This window comes from Lepidochelys kempii, chromosome 2 (genome assembly GCF_965140265.1).
Source record: "Lepidochelys kempii isolate rLepKem1 chromosome 2, rLepKem1.hap2, whole genome shotgun sequence".
In the NCBI taxonomy this organism is placed as follows: domain Eukaryota; kingdom Metazoa; phylum Chordata; order Testudines; family Cheloniidae; genus Lepidochelys; species Lepidochelys kempii.
Window position 1 is genome coordinate 76,604,885 of NC_133257.1, and position 20,280 is coordinate 76,625,164.

General features: G+C 44.0%; 1 protein-coding gene across 4 annotated transcripts in view; it reads left to right on the forward strand.

Annotated features, from left to right (window-relative positions):
• The first annotated feature begins 9,391 nt into the window (after positions 1-9,391).
• Positions 9,392-20,280, forward strand: part of GAREM1 (GRB2 associated regulator of MAPK1 subtype 1) — a 123,923-nt gene continuing 113,034 nt past the window's right edge. For 2 of the 4 annotated variants that reach the window (XM_073331292.1, XM_073331294.1), the window contains exon 1: positions 9,392-9,924. In XM_073331292.1, the coding sequence (XP_073187393.1) occupies positions 9,804-9,924 (121 nt within the window). In that variant the 5' untranslated portion in view covers positions 9,392-9,803. Of the gene's footprint in view, positions 9,925-10,345; positions 10,435-20,280 lie in introns of those variants that run through there. The other 2 variants (XM_073331293.1, XM_073331295.1) reach the window with 2 other exon arrangements.

The following is a 20,280-nucleotide window of genomic DNA, read 5'->3' on the forward strand; positions in this document are numbered from 1 at the left end:
GTTTTTGTGGCCTTTTAATCTATACACTATCACTTTCTCCCAGTATAAATACATTGAGAATCTGATTCGTGCTCTCACTTGAACCCATTTTGTGCTGGTATAATAACACTGATTTCAGTGGAGTAGGTCCTGATGTATACAAGTATAATAAGTAAGAACAGAATCAGATCCTGAGTCTTTATTTTAATTAAGAACAGCCACATCACACTTCACACACACAAATCAAATAATGAATAGTAAGCTGAGGGGGTGCTGTTGATATATTCCTATTTGGTTAATTATAATGATTTTTGGCATGGGAGTTATGTATCCCCAGTTGATTATTAATTGAATTGGTTATACCATGTCTTATGGATGAATGAATATTTTACCAAATTCTGCTGTTAGTTACACCAGTAAAAATCCAGAGTAATTCAGTTGATTGTTGTTCTGGGTGATCACTGGTCTAAGTGAGAACAGAATTTGGACAAGTAACCGTAAACAAAGAAATGGGGCCAAATGCTGCTCTGGTTATACCAATGAGCAGTGAATCTGCACAGGTGTAACTGAGGGCCAAATTTGGTCCATACCAAACACAGGTATGGACCACATTATTCCAGATCATTTTATCCCCTGTTAAAAGAGGGTGACAGCCACTGTCCACATTAGGGGGAGACCATTCTTTCCTCAGTTGCCCAGTACACAGTAGGAATCTTCCCAGTGCATCATCCCTTTTAGATAGTGCAGTCTCCTCCACCTGGGATACTGGCCAGCTCAACACTATGGTATGGAAGGGGTGTGAATTCTTCCTGCTCCTTTGAGGTGATTTTTTTCACCTGCTGGTGATAGGACAGGGCAATCCCTTCTCTTAGGTAAGTACTGTTGCAGCCCTAATAAAGCTCCCCCTGCTGGATACTCATTGCTCTATTTGGGTCCCACCATGATGGACACTTGTGTTTTTATGCTTTGCTTGATCTGAGAAGGATGCAACATGTTTTCTTTGGCCTCTCTGTTACCCCTTCATAGAAAAGGGACTTTGAGGTCATACTGTCCTAGAAGCCCACGACCAGTGCTCTTCCCCCAAGACACCCCAGTAGTGTAAGCATATTTGTTCCCAGAGCTCCAACCTGTGAATACTTTGGTTTACAGTTTACCTCTCCAGGCACATGATAGTTGAAGCACACAACACACAAACTTTGAAAAGGTTTCTAACACAATAGGCCTTTACTTGAGATAGCACAAGAGAAAAGTGGCTTGTCTGGACAAAACAATAAAACAGATGTATGCAGTTTTCTACCACAGTTGAACATTCTGTGGGATTTGGAGAGAGTTCTCTGGGGTGTCCAAGATCACCCTTCCTGTACATGGCTTCTCCTTGAATCATGGAGTCAGTCTCTCTCACTTGCTATATTATCTCTTCCCACCCCCTCTAGCCAGCCGAGCTTTCTTTGAAAGGAAAAGTACCCCTCTGCTACAAAACTGGACCCCTTTGTTCCTTTCTTGTTTCAAACCTCATTAGTCTTTTTAAAGTCCTGCTCTGTCCCTTTTTTCTCCTGCTTGGGGATTTTCCATTCTCCACTCCCCTCCCAGATAAACTTGGCTGGACAGGTTTTCCAGCTCAGACACCCTCTTTAGCATATCTGGTGTTCAGCCAAAGTCCGGTTGTTAAGGTTAATGACTTCTTTTGTTCTATTGCTTTTTCTTAATAGGATGGGGGTGATATGTGTTTGTTAGGGACCCTGTCAGCCCATAGTTGCCTCGCTACAGATTGAAGCATTCAATGATACAGAAATGTCAGATTCTGGTTAATTTTATGAAAGTTGTACCTAAACTGATTCCCCTGATCATCACAGATACTGTGATTGTTTCAGGACCATGTACAAAGAAATAAGGCACCAAAGGAAGAAGGCCCCCATACCCAAGTCTTCCAACTCCTGTACACCCATCCAAAGACCAGGGACAATTCAACCCTGTTCATGGGGCACACTTTATTCTTAGCACTGTTATTAGATAGGACAAGACAAAAAGGAAGACATGGTCCTGCTGGGAGAAGTTTGTCATCTAAATAGAAATCATAGAACTGGCACAAGAAGTACTGAATTACTCAAAGGATGATATTTTGGAATATATATTTGCTTTTCAATTGTTTTCTTTCAGAGGGGTGAGTGACAGTATCATTAATGCAAATTAGCAACTGGTGGGGTTTGTGGAAGAAATTAGTTTTAAGGAGGGCTTTGAATGGAGAAAGGGGTGTCAGACACTGTCTTAGAAAGGTTGTTCAAAGCGTAAAGGACAACATGGAAGAAGGCAAGGTGTGCCCACATTATTTCCACAGATCCCTCTATGGCACTTGTTCTCAACTTTTATGGGCTCAGGACCCATTTGTAAAGTTTATTGTTGCAACCCAGTAAATAGTCTGGGGGCAGAGACCCTGGCGTGGTTTTGATTGCATCTTGCCTGGCACTCACTCCCTAGTAGTGGCTCCTACAGCTCCTGTGCTGTGGGGCTGACTGGGCTTGGCGCTCTGCTCCAGGAGTTGCAACCTCCAGGATTGCAGAGCCGCTCAGGTTTGGCCCCACCCTCCTGACTGGACCAAATTTGTGCAAGTAGAGTTGTGACCTGGCTCCTGGGATTGCAGTGCCACTCTCCCAAATTTGGCCTACCCAGACTCCCGTCATAAAGATGGCTGGACCAAACCTGAGTGGCATTGGGACCCCAGAAGTTGCAGTGCCTGGAGCAGGAAGGCGAGCCCAACCAGCCCCATGGGACAGGAGCCACAGAAGCTGCCATGCAACCCTTTGAAAGATTCTGGCAACTCGATTTTGGGTCCTGACCTATAGGTTGAGAAACCCTGCTCTATGGCACCTTATATGAGCAGAGGTTACAACGCTGAGGCAGAGCCAGGCTATTATTCAGATGAATTTTACCAAGAAGATAAGAAACGTATTCTCTTTCAAAGCACCAGAACCACCAGATATCACATAGTCCCAGAACTTTAATTCCAGGGCCATTCTAGTTTTCTTTTGTGTATGGCTCCGTGGACAAGATTTAGCCACAAAAGAATCAAGCACTTCATTAAAATCCCCAGCAATTACAATAGGGATATGGGGTTCTCCATGTAATTTAGTGAAGCCTATGTTTACTTTCAGGATTAAAAATCTGCCCTGATTATCTAAAATTGACTCAGAGACTGTTACTGCCAGTACTTTATAGAAGAGTATGGCTACCCCTCTAGATGTGAATGACAAGCAGAAAGACACTACTTCTTTTACCCAGTCATGTTCTACCATAACAGCCCTATCTGTGGTCAAGTGTGTCTCCAGCAAAAGCACTACGTCTGCCTTTGCTCTCTCTAATAATGAGTACCCTTGTTTTCTTTTAATTGGTGTGTTGAGTCTCTTTACATGCCAGGAAATAAAATTGAAATTCAGGACCAACATTTTTCTCATCTGTGACCTTACAAATGAGGATGATGGAATATTTGTGTCATTTGCTCTATTGCATCGCACCTGCTCCCCTCGCAGACTCCCGTGAGACAGATTTTGGATTACCTTGCCAGATGCTCGCCACTTGTCAGATTGCTACCAAATAGTGTAGGTGCAGGAGATTTGGGGGAAGGCATCAACATTAGATGCAGCCACCTAGCGAGGCTTGCTGTAAATCAGTCATGTAATTTTTCTGCGTATGAAGATCAGGAGAGAGGAAAGGGGAAGAAAGATGGATGGAGCAAGATAATGGGAAGGGGGACACAAGGGAACCAAACAGAATATAACAAAAAGGAAAAAAACAAAATAATTTACAGGAACGTATGAACATTTGTGTACTTGGCAATGCACGTTGAAAGAACATCTCTAACTATACATAGCTAAACCCTTTTCATACTCTGCGGGGACAGAGTAGCCTATCACTACTCTCTGGGGTCCAAAAATTGTTATAAATAACAACCCCACATGGGAAATATCCCCAACAAAGGGGGTGGGTGGGGAAGATTTGAAGTCCATAATGTAGCAAGTATCCCAAAGGTGGTTATAGCCATCTCTGAGATTGTGTAGGATGCGTAGGCTCAGCAGGGTTTTGGATCAGGGACACTGTGTCTAATTACAAGCAGCAGGTCCTTGTAAATTCAGCTTTCCCTTGTGGTGGCAATTTTCTGCTGGCATTGCCATTCCCTATATTTCAAACCATTTTCAACCACTAAACTATTACCCCAAACCAATGCCCCCAGACACATAGTTTGCCTGCTAAACACGTTTGATGGTTACATTACAGTCTTGCAGCAATACAAGGAGATAATCTAGAATGATTGTGAGTAACTTCCCTTACTATAGTCTCTAGGTCCATGCTTCAGGTATCCACCAGCAATGGCATGGCACAGTCCAAATCAGAGGAGACCACCTTCTGTTCTCAGGGTTCTCAACAATGCGCAAATACCCCTGACTCACTCCAGCCAGGCTACCTTAAGAGAGGCTGACCTTCCCTGCATAGAGCCACCTGGTGCTTGCTAAGAAAGGGTTCAGAATGAATTTGCTGTAGCTCACGAATGTGGAGTTAGGGGGACATGTTGTATGTTTCTACTCCCTCAGCATCAGACAGCTCATTAAGCAATCAGAGACACAACAATTCACAGTTAGCAGGGGTGTTACATTACATATTCATACATAGCATTACATATTCATCAGTGAGAGAGTCCATGCATGTCCATGGAAAATTGTCATAATTCAAAACACCCTACAGAAAACACAACATATATATGGGTCCCACTTCACAACATCCAGCTATGAGCAAAGTTGGAGGGCTGTCAATATAATGGGAGTTAGGCCTGCAAGAATGCCTAGGCAAACAAAATACCAGCAATTGGTGTAACCAGGAACAAAAGACACCAAAAGTCATTTATAAGTTATTTATGAAGCTCTCTGGCTCCTGAGGTTTTCAGAATGAATGGGTCACATTTCCAGCTATTACATGAAACAATGCAGGAAACCTCATTTAACCCTTTAGGCCCTTTTGTTTTGCCAGTGCCCTAGCCCTGACAAAAACTGCCCTCTGCTCCACAACTTCTCTTGCAAAATTCCAAAAAATGCTGATTTTAGATGGGGGACTGTCCCAGCGAAACTTTCTTTTTCTGTTCCCATGCCTAGGACAGATTCTTTGGTTGTGAATCTCAGAAATTTGATTATCAGGGCTCTGGGGTTAGCCTCAGGGGCAGGCCAGAGACCTGTGGGCTCTTTCAACATACAGTAGAATATCAGAGTTATGAACACCTCAGGAATGGAGGTTGTTCATAACTCTGAAATGTTCATAACTCTGAACAAAATGTTATGGTGGTTCTTTCAAAAGTTTACAACTGAACATTGACTTAATACAGCTTTGAAACTACTATGCAGAAGAAAAATGCTGTTTTCCCTTTATTTTTTTTTAGTAGTTTATATTTAACACAATACTGTATTGTATTTTTTTGCTTGTCTCTGCTGCTGCCTGATTACATACTTCCAGTATGAGGTGTGTGGTTGAATTATCTGTTTGTAACTCTGATGTTCCTAACTCTGAGGTACTATTGTGAAGTATAAAGTCTGCAGGCAGACTGAGAATTTCCGTTTAAAGTCTAGGGATAAATTCCAGAGGATTCTGTCATTCTTCTCCCTAAGGAACTCCTATGATTCTAAGATTATTTCTGTATAATCTGCCTTCCAGATCAGTCAATTTAGGTTTAATTAATTTTATATCACTGAGGTATATCTCAATTTGGGCAGCCATGTCCTGCATTTGACTGTAGCTTTAATTGCCAAAGTGTCTGCAGCCACTTTTTGAGTCAGCACATTCTCACTGTCCTCAGTGGTGGACATCTTTACTGGGATGGGGGTCTCTCTTCTTTTGGGATTTGCAGATCAAGGAGGAGCTTGCCATTGATACTTGAGTTGATCTCGTGGGTACCAGCACAGGTTAAGGTGTACAGTTTTTGGCTTCTGGAGGGGAAAAGGATGGTGTCCAGCCGTAGGTGGGGGTGGGTGTTGGTAGATAGCCCCAGCACACTCAGGAGTTCACTCTGCCATGTTCCATGACCTCCTTGAAATCCAACATAGAGACTTTTAAAACTGACTGAACTTTTTGAATCCTTATCAACTTCAAGATGTCTATTTGCCCAGAACTAGATAAACCAATTTTAGTCAGTATGTATGTGTCACCTTCTAAAAAATCAAATGTGCATCCTGTGAAAATTGAGCAATAACAATAGATCAGGATTTCAGGAGTTAGAAGATAGGCGAATGCAGCAGTGGGAGAGAAAATGGAATTTGGAAATGTCTGACATTCAAAATTAGTTTGAAGCAGACCTATGTAAATAAAGAGGACCTGAATACAGTTTTCTGCTTTGTGTTTGCTCAAATCTTCAGAGAAATTAGCAATAACTATCCACAGATGAGGCAGAAAGACACATTTCTCCCAATACAGCGACACATGACTTGCATGAGGTTTGAGGGAGGCAAGCTTTCAACCATATTCTGAGGCCATATCTACACTGGAATTCAAAGTATGTTAGTCAGCACCATGTTTAAAAACAGTTCTTGCTAGAAAGGTTCTTCAGGTCCCGGTGAACAGACTGTCTAACCATGGTCTTGTAAATTATTTTATAACATGTTATATTTTATAGACTACATTCATTGAGTTTGCTACACCCGTGCAAGTTCAAACCATTCTTTTGCTTTCCAAGTTAGAATAATGCTTTTAGCTAATATAATATCACTTTCCATTTCAACAGTTATTTTCACAAGGATTTCCAAGCACTTTTCAAACATTAATTTATTAAGGGGACACATTAAAAATCACACTTGTGTCTGAATATATTTTAATACTTACTATTGTTACAAGTTTCAGAGTAACAGCCGTGTTAGTCTGTATTCGCAAAAAGAAAAGGAGTACTTGTGGCACCTTAGAGACTAACCAATTTATTAAATTAACTTTTCTTATTGTTACAAGTAACACCTGAGAGTACCATAACTGAGATTAAAGAAAGAAGGTTTTCCACTATCAGACCTCTGAAGAAACAGGGTCAGATCAAACAATTGAGGCACAGGCCCATGCTGGGGGAGTGAGTACAGATCCACACTGTCTTATGGGAAGCAAACAATCTAACCTAGATTTGTCTGTAGCACAACAGGTCTCACAACTGCTGCCTTTAGGATTGTGCAGTTTGTACTTCTTTCTGCAGCTGACTTATCTTGCTGTTCAGAGCAAGTGGAAGGGGTAAATCCATGGATGGTCCTTCCTCCTCCCCACCCCTTTGAGGTTGCTTGCTGTTCAGGGGGCAGTAGCAGAGTTAGCAAATCTGGCCCCTTTGTGGGATGTCTGAAGGGCTACAAGGAGGGAAAAGGCTCCTTGCCATCTCAACCCTTTTGTGCACTAGCACAGGGACCAGCCACAGTCTGGGTCAATATCATAACTAGATTGTATCACTCCTGGAGTGAGATCTTATAAGTGGATTTTTATAAGCGTATTGTAAATCACTGAAGAAATACTGTTATAATGGAACTGCTGATACAGTCTTAAATATGCTAATGTTAGCAGATACTTCTGTAATGCAATTCACACAACCTAATTAATAAAATCAGAGTTCTGACAACAAAGTGAACACAGTAAACTCATCACAATAGAATATAATGGCTTAGAGTTAGTTTCCCCATTGATTTATTTGTTTTATTTATGGGTTTAAAACAGTTCTCCCTGCCTAGCAATCTGCACATCCTACATTCACTGTAAAGAATCACAATGTTACATAAAATACTGGTTCTCCAAGATAAAGACTTCATAACAAAATCCCTTCTGATAAGAAGTGTAATGGTTGGTTTAAAAACATCATTGAACAAATAAATTTCATGCCATTATAACCAAACAAATGTTTAATATTCCCATATGTAATAATCATAAGTCGAAATTCCTGGTCTAATCATTTTCATGCCCTAAATATTCAAACAATGTCACAAGTGAAAACTGAAAAACTGATCTGTTGCTTAATTGGATATCTTTCCTAATGTGATATGAATTCCACAGGCAAAATCTCCAACACTGAATTAAATGGTGGAGAGATTTAATGCAAACTCCTAGCTCAGAATTGCAGTGATAAGAGGAGTGAAACTGCCGAATATTTGTCTACCTGTGTTTGTACAGCATGTAGCACAAGGGGGTCCTGGTCTGTGACTGGGACTCTTAGTCACTACAAAAAGAAAAGGAGTACTTGTGGCACCTTAGAGACTAACAAATTTATTTGAGCATAAGTTTTCGTGAGCTACAGCTCACTTCATCGGATGCATTTAGTCACTACAGTAATACAAATAATAATAATAATAAATAATACTTAGTTTAGACCCCAAAGTGTATTCAAAGGGATCTGATCTCTTCCCTCCATGCACAGGGAAATAACACATGGAAATCTCATATGTGTGAAGAGAAGAGAGCCCAGAGAGTTGTTTTGCTTAAAATACACACAATTTATGGTAAAGGAAATTACATATTGTATATAATTTACTTTGTGTCATTCTGTGTTCTTTTTGCTGCTTAAGAAGTTTTGCTCACCAAAATTCTGGGAAACTCACTGCGGGATAGCACTCTGAACAATTTTTAAAGCACAAACACTTTGTAAAATTAGTAGCATTATCTTTCCAGATGTGGAATTTGCTTTTGAAATTATGCAAACCCATAATTTGCATAATTATGCAAACCCTTTGCACATTTTACTGTTAGCTGGTGGAAAAGACAGCAAAGTGCCCTTTAAGACTTCAGTGTTCTATAGGAGAATAATATTAAGTTTGGAGAGTCTTAGTAGCCAGTGTCTTTTTTGTAGGATATGGTTTAACATTTTATAAAATGCCATCTATAGAGATTAGATATAGACGTTTGCAGATGGGTGATGAAATACAGCTTACGCAAACAAACCTCAAAGCCTGGAGCAGACTCAGAGGCGGAGTTTAGGTGATCAAGCAGTGATCAGTAAGGCAAACCACTTTATCCCACTTTGGGAAGAAGAAATGTGTAACCCCTTGGGACAGCAACCCTTTATTTGGCCGTTTAAGACCACAACGGCTTCTGCTGCTGTGTAAACAGGAGGTATCGCTCCTGAGACAGGGCTCTCCAAGAGCATTACGGAGGTTCCCCCATTTCTCGGGCGGGGAACGGGAGATGCAGAGTGATACGTTCAGTGTCTCAAAGCAAGTCAGTGGCCAAGCTGGGCATGGACCCCTGGGCGGTACTGTCGGTCAAATGTGCGTCCTGCTCTATTTATGTCTCTCAGGAGCTGCGCTTGCTAAGCGCCCGGGGGCTGCCCGCTAGGGGCTCCGGGCAGCGGCTCCAGGCTGGCGGCTGCAGGTCGCCGGAGCGGTCAGAGGGGGGAGCGAGCGAGCGGGACAGACTGTGCACGGAGCTCCGGTGCCAGAGCCTCCCCCGTTCAGGGAGACCAGGAGGGAGCCAGCCCGGCACTTTCCTTTCGGGAGCGGGGAGGAGCAGCCGCTGCGCAGGCGTCTCTCGCACCCTGTTGATTAGTCAGTGCTGGGATGGCGTTTCCTGGGCCAGCCGCAGCTGCGAGCCGAGCGGGGAGCAGCCCCGGGGGGCCGGAGGAGCAGCCGCAGCCGCTGGGCGGGTGTCACCTTGCGCTTCGCCAAGCCTAGCATGTCCCGGGGAAGCGGAGGTGGAGGCGGAGGCGGCGGCAGCAGCAGCTGCAGCCGCCGCTGAGCAAGGCGAGCTCCGTCCTGTTGGCTGCAGCACCCCGCCGGGCAGGAGCCGCCGCCGCCGCCTGCCAGCCTGACTCCCCCTCCCCGCGCCCGGAGGCGGAAGGGAAGATGGACCCGGGCCCCTCGCTGGGCTCCAGCCTCAAGGATGTGAAGTGGAGCGCGGTGGCCGTCCCCTTGGACCAGCTGGTTAGCACCTACCGGCTGCCCCAGCTCGTGCGGCTGGACAGCGGTGAGTAAAGCGCCGGGCTGGCGGCGGGGGCAGGGCTGGGAGCAGCAGCAGCCGCCCATTAACTATTAACTTCTGCAGACTCGGCGGGCGGGAATGGCTCCTCCGAGAGACTCCCCCGAGCGCGCGGCGCGGCGCGGCGCGGCCCCCTCCACAGCCGGGGGAAGGGGGCTGCCCGACCCGGGGCGCACGCGTGCCCGGGGACCCCCGGCTTGCCACGGGCAGAGCTGCGGACAGAACCTAGTCGTAGCCCGCCGCCTTCTGGACCAGCGCTTCTCCGGCGGCTCCAGCCTCACGAGCCCAGGGGTCCTCTCAGTGACTTGGGTCCCAGAGCGATGCCTTGCGGCCTGCGCTCATCTCCGGGGCCCCACGCCTTTGCCCGCGATGGAGTTTGACAGGGGTGTGTGAAATCCCTCTCTTTCAGTTCGCCTTGGTTTACAAAAAGATCTTGAATGCTCTCTGGCAGGAACGGCGTGTCTCTTGTGGGTCTGTGTCTGCTTCATTTATTGGGCTGTAAGTAGTAATCCATCATTAACTGGAAAATGCAGAAGTGAGGGGATGTTTACAAGGTTAATGATTAGCTCCAGGAGTTTCTAGCTTGGAAAAACGTTACCCCCATAAAAATTCGGATTCTGGCCCTGAGGGTAGGGAGAACTGCAGAATGCTACAACAGACTAAAATTGCCTTTGGTTTGTACTCTGAAACCAGACATCTCTGCTTATTAGATGTTACGGTAAAGTTTTGGCTCTTCTTCTTTCACTATTTTTCTTTCAGTATTCTACTGGTTTAAACAAACTGGATCATGCTCTTTTGTGTGTGAGAGTTTGGGGAAGCTCAGTGAGTCCAATCTAATGTCAGTTGGGTGTCTTTGAGAGTCAAAAAATACATGATTAAAATGTAGGAGGACATTTGCAATACCTAGGCTCAGTCCTGTGATTATATTTTGTGGAACCTACATCAAGGCCAAAGTAAAAGGAATATTAAATACACCAAGTAGTCTCAGCCATAAATGTTCATCATGTTAATGTTGACTGAAAGGGCAACAGACCTGTAAAAAGAGAGGTAACATGAGAAATTTGTAAATCTCAAAGAAAAGGAACTTTTTATTACTATTTACTTGTATTTTAACCTACAGTCTCTAGGTCAGCGTAATATTTTCTATTAAAATCTGGAAATTAGAGGTTATGCCCCTGATAGAATGGCTATTAAAGCAAAATGCTACTACATAGGACAAGAATTTGGGAATGATATTGCTGTTCTTTGAAGGTTTGGAGTGCATTTTCAGAGACCAGTAACTGGTGGTCATAAAAGGTGTATTGTTATGCCAGTCACAGAGGGAGAGTTCAGGAGGTAGAACTTGAGTGAGAGGGATGGGTCTAGAGAAGGCGGCTCAGGAGGTACAAAAACAATAGCTTTTTCTTGGTCCAATACAAATGTAGGCGTGATTGGTTTTCCCTTGATTTATAGGAAGGCAGCTCATGTTTGGGTGTCTGCTGCAGCAGTTATGGTACTTTCAATGTGTCATCTATGAAGTGACATTGAGGGACGTATGATCTGGTAAAATAATTTGATTACAAGTTTTTCATTTGACTGAAAAGTTGTCCTTTTATGGCTTTGAGACTGGACCAACATCCTTAAGTAATATCTCATCTTACTTTATCTGCTCATCCACACTGAAATCATCCTGTTGCTTACCTGTCCTAATTAGATTCCTGAGGTGATGGGAGCCAGAGCTTTTTGTAAGTCTGCCCCTTGATTATCTAGTATCTTTCCTATATCACTTTGTAGAGCTTCTGTCCTGATGGTCAGAAGTAGGGCGAAGAAAAGATTTTCTGCCTTAACTGCTGATTAGTTTTATAGTGTTACATCACAGGGTACTGCAATATTTATGTGAAAGCCGCTATGTTAATGCGACTTGTATCGTAGTTACACCTTCTGTGGCTTGGAGCAGCTAAAATGGCCTCCGACAGTTGTGCTTAAGATTGTCAGGTTGCTGGAAGCAATTCCAGATGTAGTATGTCTCTTGATAATCTCATAATTCTCTCCCAAGCTTCTTCATCTTTGTTGACTTGCCATCATTGTTGGCTTGACCTTTTATGACTACCAAATTCACAGTCCATTTTGATCAATTTAACAGTCATAGGATTTAAAAAATCATGGATTTCAGCTATTTAAATTTGAAATTTCACAGTGTTGTAATTGTAGGGGTCCTGACTGAAAAAGGAGTTGTGGGGAAGTTGCAAGGTTTTTTATGGGGCTTGTGGTACTGCTACCCTTGCTTCTGCACTGCTGCTGGTGGCGACGCTGCCTTCAAAGTTGTGCAGCTGGAGAGTGGTGGCTGCTGGCCGGGAGCAGCAGTGCAGAAGTATGTTAGTGCCACCCTTACTTCTGTGCTGCTGCCTGCAGAGCTGGGCCCTCAGTCAGCAGCCGCCATTCTCCAGCCACCCCTCTCTGAAGGCAGCAGCGCAGAACTAAGGGTGGCATGGTATGGTATTGCCAGCCCTGTCTGTGCTACTACAGCCAGCAGCCACTGCTCTTTGGCTGCCCAACTCAGAAGTAAGCATGGCAATACTGCGAACCCCCTAAAGTAACTTTCTGACCCCCTGCAACTCCCTTTAGGGTCAGGCCCCCCAATTTGAGAAATGCTGGTCTCCCCTATAAAATCTGTACAGTATAGAGTAAAAGCACACAAAAGACCAGATTTCACTGGCGGGAGACCAGATTTCACGGTCCGTGAAGTGTTTTTCATGGCTGTGAATTTGGCAGGGCCCTGCTTATTGGAAGGGTACTAGAAGCTTATTGGGAGCAGGGAGAGCTCTTGGAAATAAAATTATTATTGGCCTCATGCCCCAGTACATCTCTCTCACCCCTTTCTTTCCCCCTGCCCCATCTCCCTTGATTTGTTGTTTGTGTCTTGTTTTTAGAAGTAATGGGAGGAGTTCCTCATAGTTAATGAGAAGGCACAGATACTGTTCAACTTTGCACTTAGATCTTTCTGCATCTCTTTAGAGGTCTCATGCTTTAGCTTGCGGTGTCACAGAGATGACAGTCACAAAAGTCAATGTCTTATAAAGAATGCAGACAAGATTGACTCCTTCACTGGTAACAGAGAGTGTTTTCTACCTCAGAGGGGATTGCCTTAGAATGGGAGGGAGGAAGTGGTGAACCAGAGACCACAGCTTTGTCCCGTGAAGTGAGAAAGTAGAGTTTGTGTGATATTTATATGAGTGGCTGAAAGACTTGTTGTTCCAGGTCCTCTGTCTACACCCTGGATAACAAAGCCACTTATGGGAATCTGACAGAGGATATCTTTGAATTAAGAATAGGAGAAACCAAAGGCAAAACCGATCGCTAACCTGTTGCATCCTCTGAAGTTTAACACACTTTGTAACTTGGACAGGTAATTCTATCAGGTTGCATTGGGTTTTTAAAGTGAGCTTCGCTGAAAATATTCACAACTTGTAAACACGTTTGCCAACATTTACAAACCTTAGTGCCTGAAGTTAGCCTAAAACTGGCCTGATCTAAAAACGGTGCTGAGTATCCACAAATCCCATGGTAGTCTATGTGGAGCTGCAGGTGCACTGCCCCCTTTGAAATTCAAGCCACTTTTAGATAGGTGCCTGTCTTCAGGTGCCCTAGGTTTAAAATGTTGGCTATTTGAATCTCCTCAAGAAAGTCTTAAACTGGCTGCTTTTCCCTTTGTAAATTTTTGTTAAAAGTAAACTCACTTGGGGGGGTGTGGGTAGGAGGTGGAGTAGGAAGAGGGATTGAGGAAGAGTTGGAGATTTTTTTCATACGTCAGTGTTTGTAAGACTTCATTTTTTCTTGTCTTTGAACAGTTGCTTTTCTGAAGCTCTCTAGCGATGGGAGATTATTGTAATGTGTCTTCACATCTCTTTTGTGATTTAGGTCTTAGAAAAATCGAATTATTCAATTGTTTGAGTGCAAGAACTTCACTGCTCTCTTGTCAGGGATTGTCTACACTGTGCCACAGTGCGGAGAACCAAGGTGGTGCGAATTGCAGAGTGCACCAGAGTGTTGCGATCTAACTGCCCCCCAGGGACACTGCTAGCATGATCTAAAAGGATCCTGTTCAGACAGGACTGTGTCAATGTGAACTAAGTACATTTTTAGTTTGCACCAGCAGCATCCATGCAGGGCATTAAAAGTACAACACTTAAGTGTGCTCTGCAGTTTATGCCACTGTAGTCTGCGCTGTGGTGCAGTATAGACCTAAGTTTAGTCTCATCATGTCTGATGACTTCAAATTCTGGATAAAGTGAAAATGAATGAATGAAGTCACATTTCTTGTGCAAGAATCTCCTATAACTTAGAATGCAGATATGAACATCCTGGAAGAATGTCCCCTCCAAATAGTTCAGCTTGCTTTGTAAGCACAGTTATACCATACACAGGAAATGATAAAAAATACAGCTGATGTGAAACAGAAAAATTTATTGTCCAGAATCAAAATCCGAAATTTTTACATAAACTAAAGCTACTTTTGGGTCAGGGAGAGTGGGTTTTCGGGGTTTCCTGGGGGAGAGGGGAGTGAGGGAAGAAGAAATTTGCCTAGTTATATATAAACTGCACATGGTAGTAATTAGGCTGTGTCATCTCACCTCAAACTGAAATTAAAAGATATATATTCATAACTTCTCATTGAAAACTGGGATAGTTCAAGCTGATAGGAATATTTAGTTGTTCAAATTTCTAAATAGCTTGCACTTCATCATAATGCTGCTAAAGTGGTGAGTCCTCTGAAATATAGAATGGTCCTTAAAGATGGTAAATACTTTATTTCAGATGCCATTGGTTTTGTGTCTTTATCAAGTGCCTATTGCCTTAGCAATTGCGGGTATAAAAAAAAAAGTTTAACAAGTTACAGCACTTAGACTGCTATTACCATGCATGTTTCCAGTATGTCTTAACAGGCTAAATATTAATTGCAAACACAGCTAACAAACACTAAACCCAATGAATAAGCATTACATCTTGTCTTGGGGCTCACTAAATTGGCTCAGTCAGACCAAGGAGAACAAAGACAGTAAGAACTGGATGAGAGAGTCCTGCCTCCACCCCCTGAATTACACTCTAGGAGATGGAATCCTGGCCTCACTGAAGTCAGTGGGAGTTTTGCCATTAACTTGCAAGGGGAAAGGATTGCACCCCAGGATCCAATAGCAAAAATACCTTTATATGACCTTTACTGGCACTGCAGGGTATTAGGCGAGAATAGGTGTCTGAGGTAACGGTGTCTCTGCCTGTTCAGGGGTTATAAATAGACAACAAAATACTTACTATTATAACTTTAGACCTTTCTGGTGAGTTATTGTCTTTAACTGCTAAATAAGTCAATACTCCATGGAGACCTTATCCTTATTTTCTCAAGGTTTTTGAAATTTCTGGTAGCACTGATGTAGTCTAAGGATAATCTTGGAAGCCGGAAGAAAAATGCTATTAAGACTAAGAAGTGGAAATTATGCTTTGGTTAAAGAGTTAAACTCCATGGCTTTTTGGCAGCAAATGGTGAACTCCATTGCTGGCATTCAAATCCAGTTTTTGTTTTTAAATAGGAAAATTCAATGTCCTACTGTTGTCTTATTTATTAGGACCCCTGTCATCCTAGCACCATTGTTAATTTTTGACAGCTAGCTATTGTTTTTATCCCCAAGGAGGGACCTGGGACCACATTCCCTCTCAATTCCAGAGACTGGTCTCTCTAGCGATGAGATCACTATCACAGCAGTCTGCTTGTACTCATCCTGTGGATAAAAATATTTCCCGGTGCTGTCAGCTATTTAACAATCATCACTCCAGAAAAAAATATTTAAAACAAATGATACTAGTGTTTTTAAAATCAAACATCCTGGCACTAGTCTGGCTGGGTAGATAGCCCAGCTTGAGGCACCAGTGTTCAGAGGTCACTTTTGGCTGTTCACTGAGCCTAACTGAGAACACCACTCTGAATTTCTCTGGTGATAGTGTTGATGGATCACTATAAGTTATTAAGACTCAGAGGGAAATAATTTCTTTTGACTCGCAGCATAAATGCAATATTTGTGGTTGCTTTAAGGCAGACTGACTGAATTATGATGTGGATTTCAAAGAGGGGAAAGCCTATGAAAAGGTCTTGTGGGGTTGGGTGAAATGTCTTATGAACCCTGATTAAACTCTCTTAAATAACTGCACTGGGAGATACTTTACTTGATGCCTGATCTGGCTAGGCTTGAGGTTGCCATATTGCTGCCTGGGAGGAACAAGCTTTATTTATTACATTGTAAATCCTGTCCTCAATGAGGTACCACACCAGAGGTAACCTATTTTAAAAAAGGTGTTTAGAACCATAATAAGTGGTTTAGAAATTAGAGATGGAAAAGACCTCTATCTACTCCATTCCCCTGTTACTGCAAGATTGTTCCCTACAACATGTGAAGTGTTTAGTCTAGTTCTGAATGATAAGATAGCGTTGTGTGGCTTTGAGACAAAGAACATCACACTAAATAGAACAGCTTGACTATGAACATAGTGAACAATTCACATTGCATCCTTTTACAAACTCAGGGATATTTTTGAAATTGAGCAATGGCTTTATACTAAGAATTTCACTCCTCTGAGGTTTGTGTGTGGTATCATTTATTGTGGATAGTCTTCTTTCAAGAAACTGTTGCAAAGTGCTTCAGTGGATTGTAGTATTTGGAGGAGGTGGTAAGAACCGCTTTGGAAAAACTAAAGGAGATCAAAAAGACGTGAGCCCCTCAGAATGTACACGATCTAAACACCCATGCTGTGTAAGGCAAGTTATTGTACAATGTGTAGGTAGGTGATGGTTCAGTGGGTAGGTAAAGCCTCCAGTTAGGAGAAGGCAAAAAGACAGGATGTACTTTGGAAGTAGTGACGGCTTACTTATGGCCTGACTTTTTTTCCATAAGCATTGAGCAGCTCTGAAAAATCAGACCATTAATGTTTGAATTGCACATACATCAATGCACACAATTAATATAATCTTCCACCTCTGCCCCACAGACATACTTTCCCTCGTGGTCTGCTGATTCCATCATGACAATTGAGTGAAAAAGCAGATGGCTGCCTGCTTGCTGTATTTTCTTTCCAACAGGCAGAAATGTGTTCCAGAAACACTTTAGTGGAAAAAGCTTTTAAATTGTTTTAAGTGCTGCTACCTTGTGACATCTATGAAAATGATAGTGCCCTTCTGGAGTTGGAGTCCAAGTAACTTGGCAACACCTATCTCAAGTGTAGAACAATCTTCCAGATGAGATGCACCTGAGTTCACTAATGTGTATCTCAATTTTAAAGCTAAAAACTGTCGTCGTTTGAGCCTATTGTTCACTAGCAACTTCAGATACAATAGTGTGTACTGTGTGTTCTTGAATCAGTATGCTACTCCTATTATTGTGGGCTCTTGATAATGCTCTGCTATGGTAGTCAAGGATTCAAAACAGTTTGTCCTAAGCTGCTATTTTCATATGCTCATAAGTGCTCAGATATCACAGGGATGGTACCGAGATAAAGGCACAAAATAGACCACCTGGGCTGAAATTTTGCACTCTTGACCGGTACACAAAGGTTCCTTAGAGATTTTCTTTTAAAAAGGTAATATCTCTCCAGCAAATTCTTTAGTTCAAGAATGGAGGAAAAAATACCCCCCCCCTTTTTTTTTTTAAATGATGGCTCTGATTTTTTATTATTATTGTTGTTTAAAATTTTTTGACAGTCTTCTGGGAGATTTAGTGCATTGGCTTGGTTTAATATTTTAAAATATCACTTAGGGCTTTGGTTCTCACCTTTTTTCATTTGCGAACCCCTTTGGAAATTTCGAATGGAGGTGTGGACCCCTTTGGAAATCTGTTGCCTGTATATATAGTTGAATTCTGTTCAGTTAGTTTTCAGTCTTTTGTGGACCCCTTAGACCTGGGGTTCTCAAACTTCATTGCACCGCGACCCCCTTCTGACAACAAAAATTAATACATGACCCAGGAGTGGTGACCAAAATCTGAGCCCGCCCAAGTCCTATTACTCGGGGGAGGAGGAGCAGAGACAAAGCCCGAGCCCCGCCACCCCAGGTGGGGGTGGGTCAAAGGCAAAGAGATTCAGCCTCAGGCAGGTGGCCTGTAACCTGAGCCCCGCTGCCCACGGCTGAAGCCCTCAAGCTTTGGCTTCTGCCCTTCATGGTGGGGCTCTAGGGTTGCTAGGTGTCTGATTTTTCGACTGGAACACCCAGTCATAAAGGAACCCTGGTGGCTCCGGTCAGGACTGCTGACCGGTCCGTTAATGGTCCAGTCATTGGCGCAGTGGGGCGAAGGCAGGCTCCCTGCCTGCCATGGCTCCACGAGGCTCCTGGAAGCAGCGGCATGTCCTCCCTCTGGCTCCTAAGCTTCGGGTGCTGCCACTGCTCCAAGCATCAGCTCCACAGCTCCCATTGGCTGAAATGTGGCCAATGGGGGCTGTACCTGTGGATGGGGCAGCGTGCAGAGCTGCCTGGCTGTGCCTCCACATAGGAGCCGGCGGGGGACGGGGGGGGACACACATTGCTGCTGCTGCTGCTTCCAGGAGCTGCCTGAGGTAATCGCTGCCCGGAGCCTGCATCTCAGACCACCACCTGTGCCCCAACCCCCTACCACAGCCATGATGCCCCTCCCATCCTCTGAACCCCTCAATCCCAGCCTTGGAGCCCTCTCCTGCACCCCAAACCCTTTATCCCCAGCTGGAGCCTGTACCCCCCTGGTACCCCAACCCCCTGCCCCAGCCCTGATGCCTCTCCCACCCTCCAAACCCCTCAGCCCCAGTTCAGTTCCCCCTCCTACAGCCCAACCCCCTCATCCCCAGCCAGCACCCTCCCCCCCCCCCCCCGCACCTCAACCCGCTGCCTCAGCCCGGAGCCCCCTCCCACATGCCGAAACCCTCAACTCATAGCCACCTCCTGCACCCCAAATCCCTCATCCCTGGGCCCACACCCCCAGCTAGAGCCCTAATCCTGCACCCCAACCACTTGCCCCAGCCTGGAGCCCCCTACCGCACCCTAAACCTCTCATTTCTGGCCCCACCTTGGAACCTGCCTCTCTCGCACCCCAGCCCCCTGCCTCAGCCCCGAGTCCCCTTCCATACTCCGAGCCCCTTGGCTCCAGCCCAGAGCCCTCTCCTACACCACAGAGCCTGCACCCCCAGCTGGAGCCCTCACTCCCTCCTCCACCCCGATTCCCTGAGCCAGCCCGGTGAAAATGAGCGAGTGAGCGAGAAAGGGGGGAGATGGAGTGAGAGGAGGTGGGGCCCCAGAGAAGGGGCAGGGCAAGGGTGTTCGGTTTTGTGCGAGTAGAAAGTTGGCAGCCCTATGGGGCTCAGGCTTCAGCTCCAATAAGTCTAAGCCAGCCCCAGTGACCCCGTTAAGACAGGGTCGCCACCCACTTTGGAGTTCTGACCCACAGTTGAGAACTACCGCTTTAGACGTAGTCCAGCGACCCCAGGGTCTGTGGACCACACGTTGAGAACCACTGACTTAAGGACACAAATTTAAGGTAAACTCAATCAGAAACTAAGACAGGATGCCCAAGTAAGTAGGATAGTTCTTAAGAAACTAAAACAAGTGTTGTGTAATGGTTCATGTATTGTTGTTTCTAATGGTTGTAATAAAGCATGACACAAGGGACTAGCATTAAAACTGACATGGGAAAGAAGTTAACGTTTTTAATACCTTTATGGGTCAAGGTGTTCCTGGCAATTTTAGTTAAATGAATTCAGCACTCTTTGTAGTGGTCCGGTGAACTTAAGGGAACATGCTGAAAAGAAATGCTACAGTATATGGGACAACATGGTATAGCAGTTAATTTCAGTCACAGGAGCTATGTTCCAGGAATTCCACCTGTAGTTTGACTGCAGCAAGAATATTGATATTTTGGTATAGTGAATAACTAGCTGTCAAGATCTGAGAATCTCTTGTAGGAAAATACTCATCATATTAACACACACAGTGCATTTGACGCAAAAAACAAGCTTCATAAAACACTGTGCCAAATTTCTTAAACCTCTTGAATTTTATATTTATGGTGCGTTCCGTTGGTTTAACTATGCTATTTAAATTTTATTCTTTCTTGTACAGCCCGCATTTTCCATACTATATATAGCTCTGTAGCTAGTCATGGTACTTGATAAGCAAATATACAATAAAGACAGTGTTCCAGCTTTGTACTGTAATTTAGACTGAAAATACAGCACAATGATGAAAGACCATGGTGTGTGAGGAGGTAGGGAAGTATGTTCATGTTGAAGGGATCAAATGTTCCCTAGACTGTTTTGGAAAACTAGCAAATCTACTGCAGGTTTTGTAGGGGAAAAAATCAT